Below are 19,815 nucleotides of genomic sequence, written 5' to 3' on the forward strand. Positions count from 1 at the left end.
CAGCCTAATTATATATTAAAAAAATGGGTAAAGTACAAAAAACTACATCAACTATTGGTGTCATGACATTTCGTACCTTATCTTTTAAAATTGACAATGTCATACGTCTTCTTACGAATTTGTGCCAATGTCAGACCTCCGTCAGTTTTTCTGTTAAATGCTGACGTGGCTAGAAACGAGACCCATTTTTATTAAAAAAAAAAAAATTAAATATTTAAAAAAAAATTAAATATTAAAAAAAACCAAAACAAAAAACAAAAAAACTAAAAAACAAAAAACCAAAAAAAACCCATCAACCCGTGTCCCCCCTCCCCAAAAACCCAAATCCCTTTCTCTGAGTTCTCCCCCACCCTCTCTCTCTCTCTCTCTCTCTCTCTCTCTCTCTCGCCTCTCTCTCTGCTCTTTCTCTTCTCTCTCTCTTCTCTCTCCTTGCAACCTGCATCCCTAAAATCCCAAAACCCAGAAACCATTCCCACCCAAGTCATCACCGCCGGCGAGCTCTAAATCCTCTGAGCCGACGATCGCCGATTAACCCCAGACCCTTCCCCGCCACTCCCGCTGGCGTCAGAGCTCTCTTTCTGGCATCACAGGTGCTTTTGGTTCCCCCACTTCAAATACCACAACAAGTTGAAATTGTGCAGAGGCTTCGCCCTCTCAGAACCCATTGCCATGGACTTTACCTCCACTCTCTCTCCTCATCCGACCCGCCTATATACACCATTTATCGGAAACTCAAACCAAAGAGAGCCACTCTCAGATCACAACTCTCTCTCTGTTTCTTGCGCCTCCTCTGATTTTCTCGGAAAGTCTTGGAATTTTCTGGGAAAAACAGAGAGTTTTTCTATTGGGATTGTTGTTGTTGTTATTGTATTGTTTTTCTCTCGCAAATCGCCAGAGGGGCAGACTCCGGGGGCGAGGAGGAGAAATGAATGTTGTTGTGGAGGTTGTGGCTAAAGTTAGGGTTTGGGGGCGATTGGGGGTCGTGGCTGTCATCGCTGGAGTCAACGACAGAGGTAGGGTTGTCGTTGGTGGGATCAGAGAGGAAGGTTGGGGGGTATGGGTGGGAAGAATTTTTGGGTTTTGGGATTTTAGGGATGTAGGTTGCAGGGAGAGAGATGCGAGAGAGAGAGAGAGAGGAGAGAGAGAGGGTTGGGTGGGATCTGGGTTTTTGGGGAGGGGGACATGGGTTGATGGGTTTTTTTTATTTTTTTATTTTTTTAATTTTTTTAATTTTTAATTTTTAATATTTAATTATTTTTTTAATATTTAATTATTTTTAAATAAAAATGGGTCATGTCTCTGGTCACGTCAGCATTTAACAGAAAAAGTAATAGAAAAATTGACGAAGGTCTGACTTTGGCACAAATTCGTAAGATGAGGTATGACATTGTCAATTTTAAAAGATGAGGTATGAAAATGTCGTGACACCAATAGTTGAGGTAGTTTTTTGTACTTTACCCTAAAAAAATTCAAGTTTGGAGAACAAATGAAGATTTGTAGATGATATGCATACAAAAATGTAATTATCCAAGGTCAAATAGACGTCTTAAGAAGATATAGTAAATCCCCTCAAAAAGGAAAATAGATGATGTAGTAGGAGAAGGCTCATTCCAATGGTTTCTACTCATCCTTGGCTTCAACCCCATCGTGTACCATTGCAGGAAAAAAGTAGAACCCAACAAGATTCTACAAAGTTAGGAAAAGAAAAAAAGAAAGCTTAGTTGAGGAAAAGTTGCTTACGTTTTGATGAATGCATACATTGGAATTTCCTACAATTTCAATGATAAAAGGAAGGAAATTTTATAAACACCTCCCAAAACCAATATCTTATTTTTATTTTTAGTCATTCCTTCCACGGTAATTACGGGTTCGTGTGATAATTTCTTCATAATTTTTTCAGTGTGTTTTTAGTGTAACACTGCATACAACCACTTAGTACTACAGTCTAGTAGTATTTTTTTTTACTTGTAAGTGAAAGGTCTTAGGTTCGATTCTTGCCAAAGGTAAATTTGAACTACATTATTGCTAGCCCATTGTGAGATTTAGCTCATCCCCTCACTCTTTTAGTGTAGATAATATCGTTTGTTAAAAAAAAAAAAAAAAACTACTACATGCAAACCTCTACAGGCAGGGCCGACCCCTATGAGAGGCTGCCGCATAGCGCGGCTGTATGCTAGAATTTATCGACAAAGATGTGGGCACAGGAGGCACCGACTCACTGTCTCTGATCATGAAACCCCAAGAGTACTTAGACCCTGTTGTCGTGACACTTTGGTGTTTCACTAGTCTTCTGTTTTGTTGGGTGCAAGCAATTGTCTGCAACCCTAATTTCAATTTATTGTACTTGTTTCCAACCCTATAACCCTAATTGCAAATGATAGTAATAAAATAGAAGGGAAGCTAGCTGCAATTGTACTACATGAATGGAAATTAATGTCTTGGTTTACATTGCAAAACATCTAACAATGCTTTAAACCATTATTTTTGGCGATTATCTTGTTGACTCTAAAAACTATTACGTGGCTCACACTCGAGTACAAATAGTTAACTACGTCATTTTCATTCAACAACTTAGAATATATTGGCCAAGTGCGTGCAAAAGGGGGTACAAACAGATCTACTATTTAATTCTTGAGTTGACTGAACATGATAAATATCTGCAAAAAAAAATAAATGAAAGTTTCATCCTTGTTCTTTTGACTCTCCATCTCTCCTGGGGTGCAGTCGTGCATGTTGAATTGAAAATTCTGATCCCAACCAAAAAATTCCAATTTGAAAAATTTCTAAATCCGAATATTTCGAAATAATAAAGATGGAAACTGACTACATCCAGAGATTACGAAAATTTCAAATTTCTCTCTTATCCAATAATTCAAGCTTATTATGATTTGATAAGTCATAAGTGCAGACTGCAAAGCATATTCAAGGCATAAAGATGAGAATGTAGCGGGAAACATCAGACAATATTGGAATTGTGCAGATTTTTTTAATTGAAAAAAATAGTTTGAAACTAGTGAACTGCCCATTTAGTCTCTGAATTGTCACATCCCGGCCCTGGGCAGATCACTTCCAGAGCCCGCTCCACCACTGTAGCACGATATTGTCCGCTTTGGGCCCCGATTACGTCCTCATGGTTTTGTTTTTGGGAACTCACACGAGAACTTCCCAGTGGATCACCCATCCTGGGAATGCTCTCGCGCGAACTCGCTTAACTTCGGAGTTCCGATGGAACCCGAAACCAATGAGCTCCCAAAAAGCCTCGTGCTAGGTAGGGATGAGAATATACATTTAAGGATCACTCCCCTGGGCGATGTGGGATCTTACAATCCACCCCCCTTAGGGGCCCGACGTCCTCGTCGGCACACATGCGGCCGTGGTTAGGCTCTGATACCAATTGTAACATCCTGGCCTGGGGCGGATCACTTCCTGGGCCCGCTCCACCACCGTAGCACGATATTGTCCGCTTTGGGCCCCGACTACGCCCTCACGATTTTGTTTCTAGGAACTCACACAAGAACTTCCCAATGGGTCACCCATCCTGGGAATGCTCTCGCGTGAACTCGCTTAACTTCAGAGTTCCGATGGAACCCGAAACCAGTGAGCTCCCAAAAGGCCTCGTGCTAGGTAGGGATGGGAATATACATTTAAGGATCACTCTCCTGGGTGATGTGGGATCTTACATGAATTATCACCTGAGTCTGAGTGAAAATTAGGTCCCTAAACTAATTTTTTTTCCAGAAAAATCAGTCATTGAATTATAAAAATCTATCAATCACATCCATAATATTATATTCGAACTACTATATTCAATTTTCCATCAATTTAAGTCACGTTACTTGCATGTGATACACATTAGAGGGTAGATTGGTAATTTTATCATAAAGAAATAGTGCATTGAGTTGCCTTTAGAGTGTAAATTATACATTAAATTCGCAACCTGTATGAAATGTTAAGGGCATATAGGTGAGAAAATGATGATATTGCACTCTAAAGTGTGTCAAAAGACTTAAGTTGAAAAATTGGATAAAATAGCTTTGATTGTAATAGTAGGGATGAAATTAGTAATTTGTAACGAATTTAAAGACTTATTTTACTAAAAAAAATAATTTAGGGACCTAATTTTCACGGAGGTGATAGTACATGGACTAAATTGGCACTTCACAAAATTTTTTTTATTCAACAATATATTTATACTAAGAGGCTGAAGGAATAAATTGGCTGCAAACTCGTAATTACGAGATTCGAACTAAAGACTTCTCACTTACAATGAAGAAGAATACTATATATTGTAATACTAAGTGACTTAAAACCACAAAAATTTTCATTGGAATTGGAGAGCTTGTTTCCGATCCGATTCTCTTCTATTCGTTTAATTGGAAATATTAGAAAGAAAATTGTTTCTTTCAACAAATTCTAATATTATAAGAATAGAAAAGCAGTGGGATAAATATTTAAACCAAATTTTGTAAAACAATTAATGTGGATGTTGATGATTAGATTATTACTTAAATGTTGATTAAAGTGCTTATTTTATATTAGTGACATATCATTTTATTTGAAAATTTAGTTTAAAAATTTGGTGCATATCCTATATGTTTGTTAGTAGTTACATATAAGATACTTTCAGGATCCGTTAGGAAAATGATTTTAGGAGGGCAAAATCATTTTTGTGAGTTCATGGAATCAATCACTTACGTACATCCGTTAGGAAAATGATTTTAGGAGGGCAAAATCATTTTTGTGAGTTCATGGAATCACTCACTTACGTACAAGCATATGGTAGATATTTCTTTTCAAAAATAAGTCTAACGATGACTCTTCTAGAGTCGTTTTCGAATTGGCCTTTAATGCTAGAATCTTTAATTATGCGATTCTAGAATCTTAATTATCAGAAAGTTCCTCACAATATGCTCATATTTGATCATCATACTGCTGGAGAATGCATCCCACATCAATTGTACAACAAAATGCTACTTATATAAGAATTTCCACATTTAATATTACCGAGACCAACAAAATTTAACGCCTAATAATAAGCGGTTATTTTGATGATGAACTGTGCTGACCATACAAAATTTGTCACCTACCACTTCAACTAATTCTAGATTCTGAACTTTAATGATAATCATATCATATATTTTGATGTAGATGTTGAATTCTCCATATCCTTTCGATTTTCTAAAACCATAGGGATGAGTGATATGGGTCAACTGTTGCGTCATGCAATATGGTTTCCCTTTCTTTTTGTTAGCCAGATATTTATAAATTATATATATGTATAATTGTAGCTTGAATTATTAGTCCATATTTCCCACTTGTTGTATATGTGCACTGGATGATCGGCATTGAGCTTTCATTTTCTTCACAAATGGAGTTGCTCTCTTGGTTTGCGTTTAGGACTTGGAGATGGAGAAATTCTGATCAACCTCTTTATACCAAAACAGCAAACACGTGTTGCAATTGTAAAATTTTCTTTTGGTATAATGTAAGAAATTTTTGTGTGCAACTGAATTCATGCTCCTTCAAAATAAAGGAAAACTAATGAAAATGGCTTGAAAACTTTGAGTTTTAATGATAAGGACAAAATAAAGGGTAAAATGAATAGTACCAGGATTGACTTTTTAGTGTAAAAATGTGGTTTTTCGTTAAAGTGAACAGTACCGGGAGCTTTTCGTTAAAGTTCCCTAAAATAACCGTACAAAAGAGGAGTAAAGTAAAATTGTAACAGAAAAAAATTACTGAAAATATGACTTTGGCCCCTAAAACTTAATTTTTTTTACATAAAACTCGACATAAGTTTTTTTTTTGAATAAAACTCATTGACTAGATTCTACATCAGCAAATTCATTAATTCTGTTTGACTTCACACATTAAAAAAATTTCGGATACCTAAAATACCCCTATTTGAATTTTTTTTTGTAAACCCTATTTGAATGTTTGATGTACATAATTAATGCCATGCGGATGGATGGTAAGGCAGAATTAATGATTTTACAAAAAAAAAATATTAATGTTATAAATTCATTGCCTAATATATAATAACATAAAACATGTCTAATATATGTTATTATACATGCTTAATTAAGTCAATAAAATTATATTTTACATATTAATGTAGGTAAATTGTTTCACACACACACACACACACATATATATATAAATGCGTGATATATATATATATATAAATGCTTGATATATGTAAAATTCATGCAAAATAATTTACCTACAAAAAAAAACATTTGATTCAAATAGTGCACCTACTATTAAAATTTTAAAATGTTAGATTGCTTAAAAAAGAAAAATAATATACCTAGTATATGTAAAATACATGAAAAATAATTTACCTACATAATAACAAACCCATATATGCAAAATACATGCAAACTAATTTACCTTATAAATTCATTGTTTAATTTTTAAAAGAAACAATGTTTCTACGAGTTTTTTTTTTCCAAAAATAAAGTACCTATTATTTAATTTTTACGAAAATTGTGTACCTATTGTGTAATTTAAAAAAAAATTACATATTGTTTATTTTTTTTATGAAAATAATGTAACTATTGTTTAGTTTTTACAAGAAACAATGTATCTACTAGTTTATTTTTACCTTTTTTAAAAAAAAAAAAAATTTCACAAGTTAATGTATCTACTTTTTCAATAGAATGTATATTGTACTAATTAGATTTGGATTAGGCGATTTCACATAAAAGAAGAAAAGAACTTCTTCTTTTTAAAAAAAAATTAAAAGCAAAAAACGCTACTAATTGAATGTTGTTGACAAACAAAAGACAATAAATTAAAAGTCTACAAAAAAAACTGTAATAGCCATATTAATGTTGGTGGCATGGTGCTGTAAACAAATTTAAATGTATGGACATCTTTTATCTTACATGGCATCAAATTCAAAATTTAGGTTTTATTTAGATGTTTTAATATAGGTGGGTTTATGTCTAGAGTTCAACAGTTGTAAGGGGCTAATTCTAAAGCACCCAAAAAATTATACACTCGTTTCTTGCATGATTTCCCTAATCGAGACCACGATTTTGTAGCTAGCTGGCTACGTTTGATCTTAGTCTATCAAACAAGATGTTTCTCAGATTGCATATTCTCCATCCCAATTTCAGAGGCACTTCCACCACTTCCTTTGTACTTAAACCACCTAGCAAGTACTACGAAATAGACAAGATTCAAAACCTCCAATACAACAACCACATAGTAAAAGTAATCCAATCTCGCCTTGTTAAGATCTTCAGGCAGCCAATCACTGGTATGGTGAACTATCGACACCAAAAAACTACTCAGGTAATTGGACATTGCCATCCCTACAAACAAAAATGAACCCCCAATGCTTCTCATGTTTTCTGGGAACTGCCTGTAGTAAAACTCCACTTGGGCAATCACTGTGAAAGCCTCAGAAAGTCCGATTAGTGACAACTGAGGAATGAACCAAAATCCGGACATCGAAGAAATTGCACCCCTTCTTCCCTCCATTCCAATTGGATTAGAGAGAGCCAAGCTTCTTCTCTTCTCTTCAACTAGGCCAGACACTAGCATGGTTATTATAGCAAGAACCATGCCAATGCCCATCTTTTGTAGTACTGTGATGCCCCCTTCTTTTCCTGTAATTTTTCTCAATTTTGGGACTATGAGTCTGTCATAGATTGGTATCCAGATTGTGAGGGCAAGCATGGTGAATACTGTGTAAGACGCAGCGGGGATCTTGAAGCCGGTGTTGCCAAGGTGCCTGTCGGATTGCAGTGCTTGGAAGACTGTATAAGTTTGTTGTTGCACCAGGGTAACATAGTATATAACTTGTGAGATCCAAATGGGAACCACTCTCACCAAGCACTTAATTTCTTCCACTTGCTGCATACTGCAAAGTCCCCATGGATTTGCTGCTGACCCATCCGGGTTGATTTTGTCTTCATTGGTCATGATTGCAGCTTTGTCAAGGATTCTGGAAAATTAATAGTGTTAACTTTTTGGTTAGTCAAATATGTCAATTATTAATTGGTTTGTCCTACTATGGGGCTGATCCAGATAAAGCCTTTATGATGAGGCTGATGCTGATTCAATTATTGTATCAAATAATTGTCTTATATTGGTTGATAGGCCGAGTTGTAAAGGAAATGATTGATTGCTACAGATATCAATCTACAATACTTAAGGGATTGTTGATATTATCAAATACAAAGTGAATATCAACAATGTATCTGGTACTGTAAATTCACAAATATTAATCAGTCTTTTCACGAGTGGAAATTCACAAACTTTACTAAAATGTTCTTGGGAATTTTCAAGTAAAAATTAAAAGGGAACAAGACATTCTAATCAAGAGGAAATCTAAAGCAACTAATTAGTCATTATAGTTAAGTTACCTGAATTGATCAGTGTAAGGAATCTTGGAGTTGATAGAGCTTTTCGGGACGTAGTTAAAAAGTGAAATCCATGGTTGCTCCGGTAATTGCAGTCCTCTCTTCTTGACTGCAGCAACTGTGACCCTCACTGCAGTTGTGAATGGACTACCATCTGGTTTCACTATCACATAAATTTTTGTACCCATGAAGAATAGTGCACAAGACAAAAACATGAGAAATGTAGGAATTCCCAACCCCCAAGCCCAGCTCACGTTGGATTGCACGTAGACGATGATTGTCAAAGAAACCATCATGGCAAAAGTGAAGGTGAAGTAGTACCAGTTGAAAAAGCTGTTGGTAGCCTTCTTCCCTGATTCAGTATTGGGATCAAATTGGTCTGCACCAAAGGCTAAGTTGCAAGGCCTAATGCCACCAGCTCCGACAACTAGTAGACCGAGTCCGCTTAGTAGAAATGCCATTTGCCATGGTGTTGGACCAATGCATGGGCCACTTATTCCGTCTACTTCACAGCTTGGAGGATGCAGCTTTGCAACCGCTGCTGTTAGGGTTAGTATCAGCATCCCCTACAGAAAATAACCCGTTGCGACGAAAAAACAATCAGACGTAGTTCTCGTTGAAATTTTTTCATGTAATGGAAATTAGTGCAACCAGAAATATACCAAGAAAGAAGCAACTGAAGCAAATCCGAGGGTTTTGTAGCGGCCGAAATAGGTGTCACTGAGGAAGGCTCCCGGCAAGGTGGCAAAGTTGGTGGTGCCATTGAAGACATTGACAAGAGTTGTAGCTGTGATGCTTTTCATGTTGAACACTGTGGTCAGATAGACCAAAAGGTTCGATGAAGTTCCTATAGTTCCTAGCTTCTCAAAGGTTTCATTTCCTGCAATTTAATTTTTACATATTGAGCACTTAGGGAAAAAATCTTCAACAGAACAAAAAAAAAAAAACGGAAATTAATTAATTCACTACTATTTCTTATACCTATAACAAAGGGCATGGCTTTGATGCCACGGTACTTGATCTCAGACTCATCTTTTGTAACAGCCTCCTTGTAATTCTTCGCCATTCTACTTGCAACTTTAAGCACTTTCTCTCCCTCCTCTCTTTGTACAGCTACTGGCCGTCACTACTGCAATTTTGGGTTCAGGTAACGGTTTTTCTCCGTTGCCTATTTTATTTTATATAAAAATCGAAGTATTGGCAGGTGATAACTATCGTTAGAGAACGGCTAAATCTGCTAAATAAATTGATAAATTTCTGAATGAGCTTCCACATATTTAAGCTCTCCTTCTTGATCGGAGGAGGATGAGTCATCACTCTCTCATTTATTATATTTGTCAGGTTGCCTGTTAGCAACTGGACCATGGATGCATTATAGAGTAGCCAATCTTGACTCTACTGCCGCAATTGTGAGAGGGTGTAAAGATTGTCTACAAGTGATCCAAGTCATTGGGTTAAAATGGTCTACTTATTAGGCTTAAAAATTCGTCATTCGTGAAAGGACATGTGAGTGAAGATCGTTTCATATCGGAGAGTTAACAAATTAACCTTCCAAAAGCTTATAACTAATAAAGAGTTGAGTCACTTACCCTATTACCAATTAATTTTTGAGGCGAGATCTTAACTTATTTAAGCAAGTATTATTTGTAAGGGCGATGACGTTGAGAATTTGAACTCTCTTCTGGTGTGCTTGACTTCCCGCCCTTCGTTTTTCTTTGCCTGCTCATGTGAATGCGTCCTTACAGATTAATGTGTGAATTCTCAACCAAGCTCATTGCAGGAAGAAGCCAAACTCAGGTCACTCTCAGTCACACTCTTGTCAATTTGTATGATTCATGGTGTAACAGTTAACATGTATTTTTTGTATGTTCAATGAAGTAGAAAAGCATAAAAAGAAAAGATTTATGTTTCCACGAGGAAAAATAATATGCGTTACGAAAAGGTTCTTTGACTACAGATTTTTACTTAAACCTTACGACAAAAGATGAGTCGACTTTCATTGTAGCTGGTGTTGAATGTAATAATTACGTGTACATAGGATTTGTTTCCTACAACGACTTATTTTCTTTTTTAATTAGGTTATATGACTTATTACACTCTTTTCTTACAAGTTTCTTTACCTAAAGAAAGAATAATACATACTAGAAAATCAGGGGCTGACCCATTAAGCGGTAAGGGCGGCCAGTTAACCCTACGAACTTTGCTGAATTTTCATGGATAATTTGAGTCCTTCAAGGAAATGTCCTTCGTACATACCCCTCCAACTGCTTGGTAAAATCCCTCATAGAGGAGTTGTTCCTTCTTATCATTATTTTTTAAATATTACCTGGTCAGAACGACGTCGTTTTGAGTTAGGTTACTTTAGACCATCTCCAACCCTTGGGCTAAAAGCCAAATTTTTTAGCCCGGAAAATTTAGCTTTTAGCCCAGAAACATCTTTTCTGCTCCAACCCTTCTACCCTAAAATTTTAGCCCGGAATTATTAAAGAATGAAATTAGCCTAAATTTTTTTCTTAAATCAATTTAAAAAAAAAAATAAATATGTAGATTATTGTAAATTAATTTTATGAACATTTTAATCTAAAAAAATTTAAATTCCGATAAACATTTCGCATTTAGCCCGGGGGGAAAGCTGGGGGGTATTTGGCCCAGAAATAGCATTTGGCATTTAGCCTAAAATTTTAGCATGGGTTGGAGAGTGTTTGAGGGGGTAATTTGGAGGGTAATTTAGCTTTTAGTCCAGGGTTGGAGATGGTCTTATATAAAAAATAAAATAGATAATCATTAGTTAAAAAAAGACAAAAAAAAAAGTAGACATGTAGGCTGCAGCAAACAAACCCCAAATTCAATTTCAAGTTCAATTCTCAAATCCCAACCCCACCAAGTTAACTCAACTGCTTACGCCGAAACTCTTACCACCCTACACCGGCTATCATTCCGACAACAATGGCGAATTCAGAAATTGTTTGCGGAGGAACAAAATTTAAAAGGATAAAAGGTCTCAAAAAAATATAGACAACAAATCTTTTTCAGATAGTAGACAATATTAATGTTGTTCATAATGCAAAATTAAAAGAGGAAGGGAGAGAATTAGACAAATAAAATAAAATAAATGAATTATTTACTCATAATGATACCTAGAAATCCAGAAAATCCATTCCAGTAACAAAACAATCATAAAATCCCAAACCACTCTACATAGCCACATCCAGACCAGCAACAACCACGAACTCAAACCCTGAACGCAGATCCGATGGCCAAAACGGTGACGATGACGACCAAGGCAGAGATAAATGAGGGGGAGGGATGTGGCTGGGGAGACTTTGGAGCGGGTCCAATGCAGGTTTTTTCAAAGTACTCAGACAGATCCTTACTCTTAGGGTCGATTTCTGATGACTGGAAGTGTGGCCATACCTCCTTGCGCCTATGTAGCTTCGCCATTGTCTGAGGACCACCTAAACCGCATCTTTCAAATTCCAAAGTAAGTTATTCATAGCTTATTCAAATTAAATTTCTAATTGTTTTAGTGAATCGGTTAAAAATTGTTTCTTTTATGAATAATTAGAGTTGATTATTAATGTGGATCATATATGATTTTTATTTAGATTGATTGATATGTGTGTTTTAGACCTTTTATTTATAAATAGACAAAAGTTTTTATTTAGACTATTGAATGGGTTGAGTTTTGTGTGAGGAGTTGGTTTGTATGAGTTTATAATTATGTGTATTTGCTACTTACATTACCTTTGGTTTATAATCATGTGTATGAGTTTATAATTGAGTGTCCATGTCATGATACACGTGTAGTTGACTCATGATTTAGAATGAGGATTATTTTCAGATTTTCTTTGTAAAAGATCATGGGAGTTTCAAATTGTGTCGTTTATCGTATATTGTGTAGTAAAAAATTATTTTAAATATTTTTATTTAAAATTAAATATGAACAATATCTGATGAAAACTAACCGCACGACATATAATAAATGGACACGATTTAAGGATCATCGGGATTCTCGTTCCATGATTTGTATCTTTGTATCTTTCCTTTTGTTTGGATTTTTGCTTTATCGAAAAAATTTCTCACTTGAAATTTACCACCAACAAAGAATTAAATCCTTGCATGTTTCAACTTATGTCCCTTTTTAGGTCAGCTCTTACTGCAGAAATTCCCAGGTGCTTAGCATTATAAGCAATTAACCAGCCATGTTCCACTCTGAATTAGTAAATCATCCAACGACAAACGATTGGCAGTTTGATGTTTCCATTTTCTAAAATCCAAGAGAAACTTGTATTTTTTTTTTCTGCAACCAATTGAAAGGGACACAATAAGAAGCATGCATATATATTCAATACACGCTTATTTGAAGCCTTGAAACTTCTATCCACCCCCCCCCCCCCACACTTGAATATAATAACAAATTAAGTTTGTGAAGCGTGGGCTATCCGTGTTAGAAATCAAATAATCCATCATTGAACACCCCCCCCCCCCAAAAAAAAAAAAAATTAAGTTTGTGAAGCGTAGGCTATCCGTGTTAGAAATCAAATAATCCATCATTGAACCCCCTCCCCCCCCCCCCCCAAAAAAAAAAACAAATTAAGTTTGTGAAGCGTGGGCTATCCGTGTTAGAAATCAAATAATCCATCATTAAAACCACCCCCCCCAACAAAAAAAAAAAAAAAAAAAATTAAGTTTGTGAAGCATGGGCTATCTGTGTTAGAAATCAAATAATCCACCATTGAACCTTCCCCCCCTACCCCCACAACACTTGAATATAATAACAAATTAAGTTTTTGAAGCGTGGGCTATCCGTGATAGAAATCAAATAATCCATCATTGAAATGAAAAGATGAAATTGGTTTTTGATTGAACTAGCCACAAGTGTGTGGTTTCAATTACATCTTTGCAACTGGACATGAGCTAGACACGAGGTGTTCATACTACTATTTGTCTTGAACTCTTGATTGACATTTTTATCTTCAACTTGTTTTTGAGTGTTAAATAAACAAATGATTTGCATGTTAAATACGTGAAGGTTTTTGAGCTTGACGATGAATGTATCACGTGATATTATCAATTAATTCACGTGTTATAATATAAATGAATGATATGATTGATATTTCATGAACTATATAGTTTTAATAAATAAGTACACGTTTTGTAGCATTAGAGTATTGGTGACAACACGAGACAGTGCGACAATTGATTGTATCAAAGAAAAAAGAATGAGGGCCAAGTTATGTCATGTGTCTCCAACCCTCCCTAGTCACCTCTAACACGTCCCAACCCCGATATCCCCAAATACCAAGGTAGGCACGTGCTGGCCGATACCCGAGGATGACGAAGCCATTTTAAACATGCATACAAATAAAAGATATGTAATTAGAACGATTATGCCAAAATAGGAACATGTTCAGAGTATACAACTACTAAGAATAATATGGAAGAATTACTAGAAAAATATACGAACAAAGGAATGACACCTATACTGAGAAGATTTGAGAATATCTACGCAAAGGTGCCCTGACGAAAGGATTGTGTGCCTTGAATCTAAATCCTGAAGAGGGCACAAAACATGAAAGGTGAGTGGACAAGAGTTTATAATATTAGTACTAATAATAGGATAACATTTTATTTTTGAACATAATAACCCCCTGTTTTGAAAACATATATATAATACTACATAGTAGGTTTTATGAAAAACCCTAGCATGCAGTGTAAAACATTTGTATAACCTCTGCAAATCATATCCGTGAAGTACTCAACTAGGGGTATCATAGTCGCCCGAAGGCAGTACCTGTCCATCGCTCGAAGGTGAAGCTGTATAGCCTGTCCATCACCCGAAGGTGAAGCTGAATAACTTGTCCATCACCAGCAAGCTGAATCAAATAGCATAACATCCACATCGACACTAGCTGTGGCTAGTTAAGCTGTCCGACATCGCTTTCGGCGGTGAAATTGGGGGTATATAATATATCATATCTCACTCCTCCATCATCTGTGTCCTATGGGCATAGACATAATACCCATGGTGTGCAGATGTGCCGTATGATAACCCACTAGATAAGTACTCAAAAACATATCTCAAAATCTCATATTCAAACATCGAAGCTCAAAAACTCAAACCTCGTCTCATAAATCCATAATCATTCGTAATCTTAACTTCGTAAAATAATTCATATTCGTAAGCCATGGAAATAGCCATATTCAAATCCATAGGAATTCATATATGCAAATCCGACATTTCATAACCTTTAATAAAACGTAGTTCAATATATCATAATATTTAGTAAAGCAATTTAATTAAATCATGAATTTTATGTAACCCATAATCATAGAAATCCGAAACGCATAATATAAAACATATTCGATGCATGAATATGAAATGCATGCTAGATCAATATTTTATAAAAATATATAAGTTTAGAAGGGATCCACCCATTGATTTTATTGCCCGAAGCCGCTCGAACTATCAAGGATGTCATCCTTTCCCGCTACCGCGCCTAAACAAAAATTGGGACCTTTTAGTAAAACTATACTAAAACATTATAATTTGGGAAAAAAGATGGCAGATTCGGATTCGGCATGTTGAGGAACCTCGAGTTTTTCCTCCACGCCCGCCGCACGTGGCTGTCGGCCACCCTAACTAGCCGGAAAATCTAACAACTCTAAAAATTCTCAAATTTTACAGGACTGAAGATCTCGATGAGAGGAACAACTTTCATACCAGTGACTAAGGCCAATTTGGCTGGGAAAAGCCTTAATTTCACTCAAACCCGTCGGAACCCTAGATTTAGGTGTGATTTGATTCGACTCCTCCGGTGCTCCGCCACCTCTATGGTTGGTTGGGGTTTGTTCTTGGGTTTAAGGAGAGTCTAATAGTGGTAAAGATCGACAAAAATTGTTTCACAAATGGTGATTCAAGGCCGAGACCCACCCAGACCCGTTGGTGGGTTTTCTCACCACATTGGGGCTAAATTTCGTCGAGTTTGGTTAGAATTAGGTGATGGGGATGTTGTGATAAGGTTTGGTGGTGATGGAAGGTTGAAGAAATTCGAAAAATTGGACGGAAAATCATCGAGAAACTTCAAGGAAATCGAGTCATCACGCGGGTTAAGAGGAACTCGACCGATTCCCTCCATCTTCTTTTCCCTCATTTTCCCTCCTTGCTCTCTCTTCCCATTGGTCACTCACTCTTCTCTCTTCCCTCGATTGGGTAGCGCCCATCCTCCTTCCTTTCCTTTATCTGACACGCCTCGATCCTGATATTTCCCCGAATACCAGGATAGGCACGTGCTGGCCGACACCCGAGGGTGACGAAAGCCATTTATTGAGTGCAATTGCTGAAAACAAGGAATATATAAGGTTTATAAATATAAAAGAATAAAGAATATGCATTTAAGGAATGTGTTTAGAGCATACGACTAACTAGAATACTAAAAGAAATAATATAATATTGAATGAATAAAAGAATGGGTCCCACACCAAGAGGACTCGAAGATGCCGATGCGGAAGTGCCTTGATGCCGGGATTGTATGCCTCGATTCTAAGTCTTGAAGGGGGCACAAAACAAATATGAGTGGACCAAGTTGATATATATATAATAAAACAGTTATCAACGTACTAACCCCCATGTTTTATGAAAACACATATATAATGTTAAACATAGGTTTTTCGAAACCTAGCATGCCGTACAATGTCTCAAATCATAACTCATATATAATAATCACTAGTGAATGTCCGTTAACCCTCAGGCCCCATGCCAGGTCCTCGTCTCTGAACAGACAGTCAGAGGAAAATATACTTCAGGCCCTATGCCGGCTTCCCTTCCCTGTGCTAATAGCCAGAGGAAACACACTCCAGGCCTTATGCTAACACCAAACCGTCGCCTGGGACGGACCATAATCTATCCATACGTCCCATAGCGGAAATAACCACTAGGTAAGTACAAAACCATTGAACATATATATATTGAAAAGCAACTTCATAGTATAAAGTCACCCATCATCTATACTATAAAGAGGTGTGCGAAACATGTTCTAAATATCATATTGTCATCCATCGGATATTCTATAAGAACACGGGTTATAGGAAAAATAGTAATAATTCAAACTAGCCTTAGTAAGCATGTTATCTCAAAGCGTTTCATAAAACGTAATCATTAAATCATGCCTTTCATGTATACATTTCTACTATTAAAACATGCATTTTTAGAAAGGGTCCACTCATAGTACTTAGCTACCGAAGAGCCACGCAAACTAGCAACCACAAAAACGTCACAATTATTGCCCCTAAGCATATAAATGGTACATTTAGTAAAACTTTACTCAAAACATTGAATTTGGGAAAACGGACTTCAAAAACAGATCCAGGACGTCGAATTAGCTTATGAGGGGTTTCAGATGAAATCCCGAAAAGTTAACCCTAAAGTCAACGTTGACTGTTGACCGATCAAACTCAAAGTCAACAGGTCAAAGTCAATCAGTTTGGTCAAACCAGTTTAGGGTTAGAGTTTAGGTTTAGGCCTTTTAGGCTCTAAGGTTGGACTTAGGGGTTTAGGGTTTATGGGAAATAGGGAAAAGGGTTTAGAATTTGGGTTTTAGGGTTTAGATAAATAGGTGGGTTAGACTTAGGGGTTTTAGGATTGGGTTAAGAGATCTCTGGGCTCAGACCCAGACCCACACGGCCCGAGGGCTTAATTCGAAAGGGTTTAGAGTTTTAGATAAGGCCCAAAGGCCTTGGTTTAATAAATAAAATAAAAACAATCTAAAATAAAGGGTTTGGGTTATAAAGGGTTTTTGGGTTAGGTTGAATGGCCCAAAGGCCTTTAATAAATAAATTAAAACAAAACGAAACAAATAATAAAAAGTGGCTTGGGCTTTAATGGCAATGGGTAAAAGGCCCACGTTCTACACGGCCCCAAGGGCCTGGGTAAAATGGTTGGGTAACCTGGCCCAAAGGCCTGGGTTGAGAGTGGTTTTTAGGCCACCTTTGGCCGGTTTGGTGGTTGATTTTCAACGGCTCATAACTTCTTCGTTACTCATCCAAATCAAGTGATCCAAACATGAAAGTTGTAGTACTCGACGATATGAAGAGATTGATACCCTTCATGGCGGCCAAATCACAGCGATTTGGCCAGAAAACGCCTCGAAAGGGGCGGTGCTCGTCGGGAAAACTGGGTTTTGGCCGAAGGTTTGGGGAATTTTCAAAGCTTCGTAACTTCTTCGTTACTTAACCAAATTGAGTGATTTAAGGGCCAAAATGCTACTAGAAATGTGGAGAAGAGAATCATACCAAGTGGTGGCCAGAGTTGGCCGGAAAATGGCCTAAAAGATGGCTAAATGACCACGGTTTATCGTTGGAAAAACTGCAGAGGTCCTCCCGAGGTGTTTCTGCGTCCTACAGCTACCAAAGCTACTCAATTTCATCCCATAATTCCATGTAAACACTAACCAAGGGATTCTAGGGCTTACCTACGTCGGAGGGAGTAAGAACTCGTCGAAATTCTCCATTTCCAGTTTTCCTCCGATTTGAACGTGGGTCCAAGGATTGTTCGACGAGTTTAGGCTCGGGAAGGAAGATAGGACGATGTGAGGATGATGATTTTTGTGTGTGTGTTTCCAGAGAAGAGAGGAAGAGTTGAAGAGAGAGCTAGAGAGAGAGACTTATCAGAAAAAAAATAAAAGAAAAGGGGAGAGGGAGACTCATGGGTCCAAAGGGAAAAAAGAAGAAAGGAGGCCGGGTAGGCATTAAGTATTAGAAATATATTTCTCATTGATTAAAATGATTTACATTGGAGGTATTTATACACAGTAGCTAATAAAGTTTAGTTATTAACTAATGTTACTAATTAAACTTAATCTATGATTAGTTACAAATCAGTTACAATAAGAAAACTTAAAAGCTAAGTAAGTGCTGACTGTGTTCCAACCTTGGACTCTAGCTGGCACTGTTGAGTTGTCTGAGGATAATGTGTGTCTTTACACCCCTTCAAGCTGAACGGAGGAGAGCCAAGTGAAAGCTTGGACCGAAGAAACTGAAAACGAGCTTTGGACAGAGACTTAGTGTGAATATCTGCAATTTGATTGTGGCTGGGAACAAACTGAACTCTGAGTAGAAAAGCCAAAACCAGTTCTCGAATATAATGGTAGTCAATCTCAACATGTTTCGTTCGAGCATGGAAAACTGGATTTGAAGCAAGGGAAATTGTAGACAGATTATCATACCAAAGAGTTGGAACCTGGGATAAGGGAAAGCCAATGTCCTTGAAAATTTTGCAGATCCAAGTGATCTTAGCAGAGGTGTGAGCCAAAGAACGATATTCAGCTTCAGTGGAGGAACGTGCAACAATATGTTGTTTCTTTGCACTCCAACTGATGAGATTGGTGCCAAGATAAACACAGTAACCACTTGTAGAGCGGCGATAAAAAAAACATCCTGCCCAGTCAGCATCCGAGAAGGCAGTGAGAGTGAGGGTACTATTTTTAAACCAAATTCCATCATCAACAGTGCCTTTAAGAAAGCGTAATACATGCTTAACAAACTGATAATGTGTGTCTCGAGGACAGTGGAGAAACTGACAGAGTTGATTGACAGCAAAAGAACGATCATGTCGAGTCCAAGTCAAATATTGCAATGCCTCAACTATGGATCGATATTCCTGTGGATTAGAGAGAAGTGTACCATTGTGATCTAACTTCTGAGTACCGAGAAAGGTAGTGCATGGTTTACTGCCATCCATATGCGTCTTGAGAAGAAGATCCACGACATATTTGTGTTGAGAGAGAAAAATGCCTTCTGAGTTTCTGTGAATCTCCAAACCCAAGAAGTAATGTAAAGGGCCTAAATCTTTGACTGGAAATAGTTGACTGAGTTTGTGAATAAAGGCTGTACAGACTTGAGCATTTGGTTCAGTAACGAGTATATCATCAACATATACTAGGACAATGACAAGAGTTGGCTCAAACGCAACAAACAAAGAACAATCAGATTGAGAGTTATGAAATCCCAGAGAAATCAAGGCTTGAAACAGTTTATCATACCATGCCCTTGGGGCTTGCTTGAGGCCATACAAGGACTTGATGAGTTTGCAGACATGGGATGGCTTTGATGGATCAATAAAACCAGGGGGTTGTTGCATAAAGACCTCCTCTTTAAGTGTGCCATGTAAGAATGCGTTGCTAACGTCCAATTGGTTCAAAAACCAATCAAATTGTACTGCTAAGGTCAAGAGAATTCTGATTGTCACAGGTTTTGCAACGGGACTAAAAGTCTCTTGAAAATCAATACCTTCTTGTTGATGGAAGCCTTTGGCTACTAAGCCGGCTTTGTATCTGTCCACACTACCATCGGGTTTCCGTTTGATGTGAAAAACCCATTTACACCCGACAAGATTTTGATCTGGTGTAGAAGGAACAAGAGACCAGGCTTCTGTAGATTGCAG

General features: G+C 37.1%; 1 protein-coding gene across 1 annotated transcript; it reads right to left on the reverse strand.

Annotated features, from left to right (window-relative positions):
- Positions 1-6,901: 6,901 nt before the first annotated feature.
- On the reverse strand, positions 6,902-9,977 carry LOC114820959 (protein NRT1/ PTR FAMILY 2.10). Its single transcript, XM_029092332.2, has 4 exons — positions 9,357-9,977; positions 9,038-9,255; positions 8,379-8,941; positions 6,902-7,957 (listed from the first exon to the last, which is right to left on the reverse strand). Exons 1-4 carry the CDS (start codon positions 9,439-9,441, stop codon positions 7,078-7,080), a joined length of 1,746 nt encoding a protein of 581 aa, XP_028948165.1. The 5' UTR covers positions 9,442-9,977; the 3' UTR covers positions 6,902-7,077.
- Positions 9,978-19,815: the final 9,838 nt, after the last annotated feature.

The sequence above is a fragment of the Malus domestica genome, chromosome 14 (genome assembly GCF_042453785.1).
Source record: "Malus domestica chromosome 14, GDT2T_hap1".
In the NCBI taxonomy this organism is placed as follows: domain Eukaryota; kingdom Viridiplantae; phylum Streptophyta; class Magnoliopsida; order Rosales; family Rosaceae; genus Malus; species Malus domestica.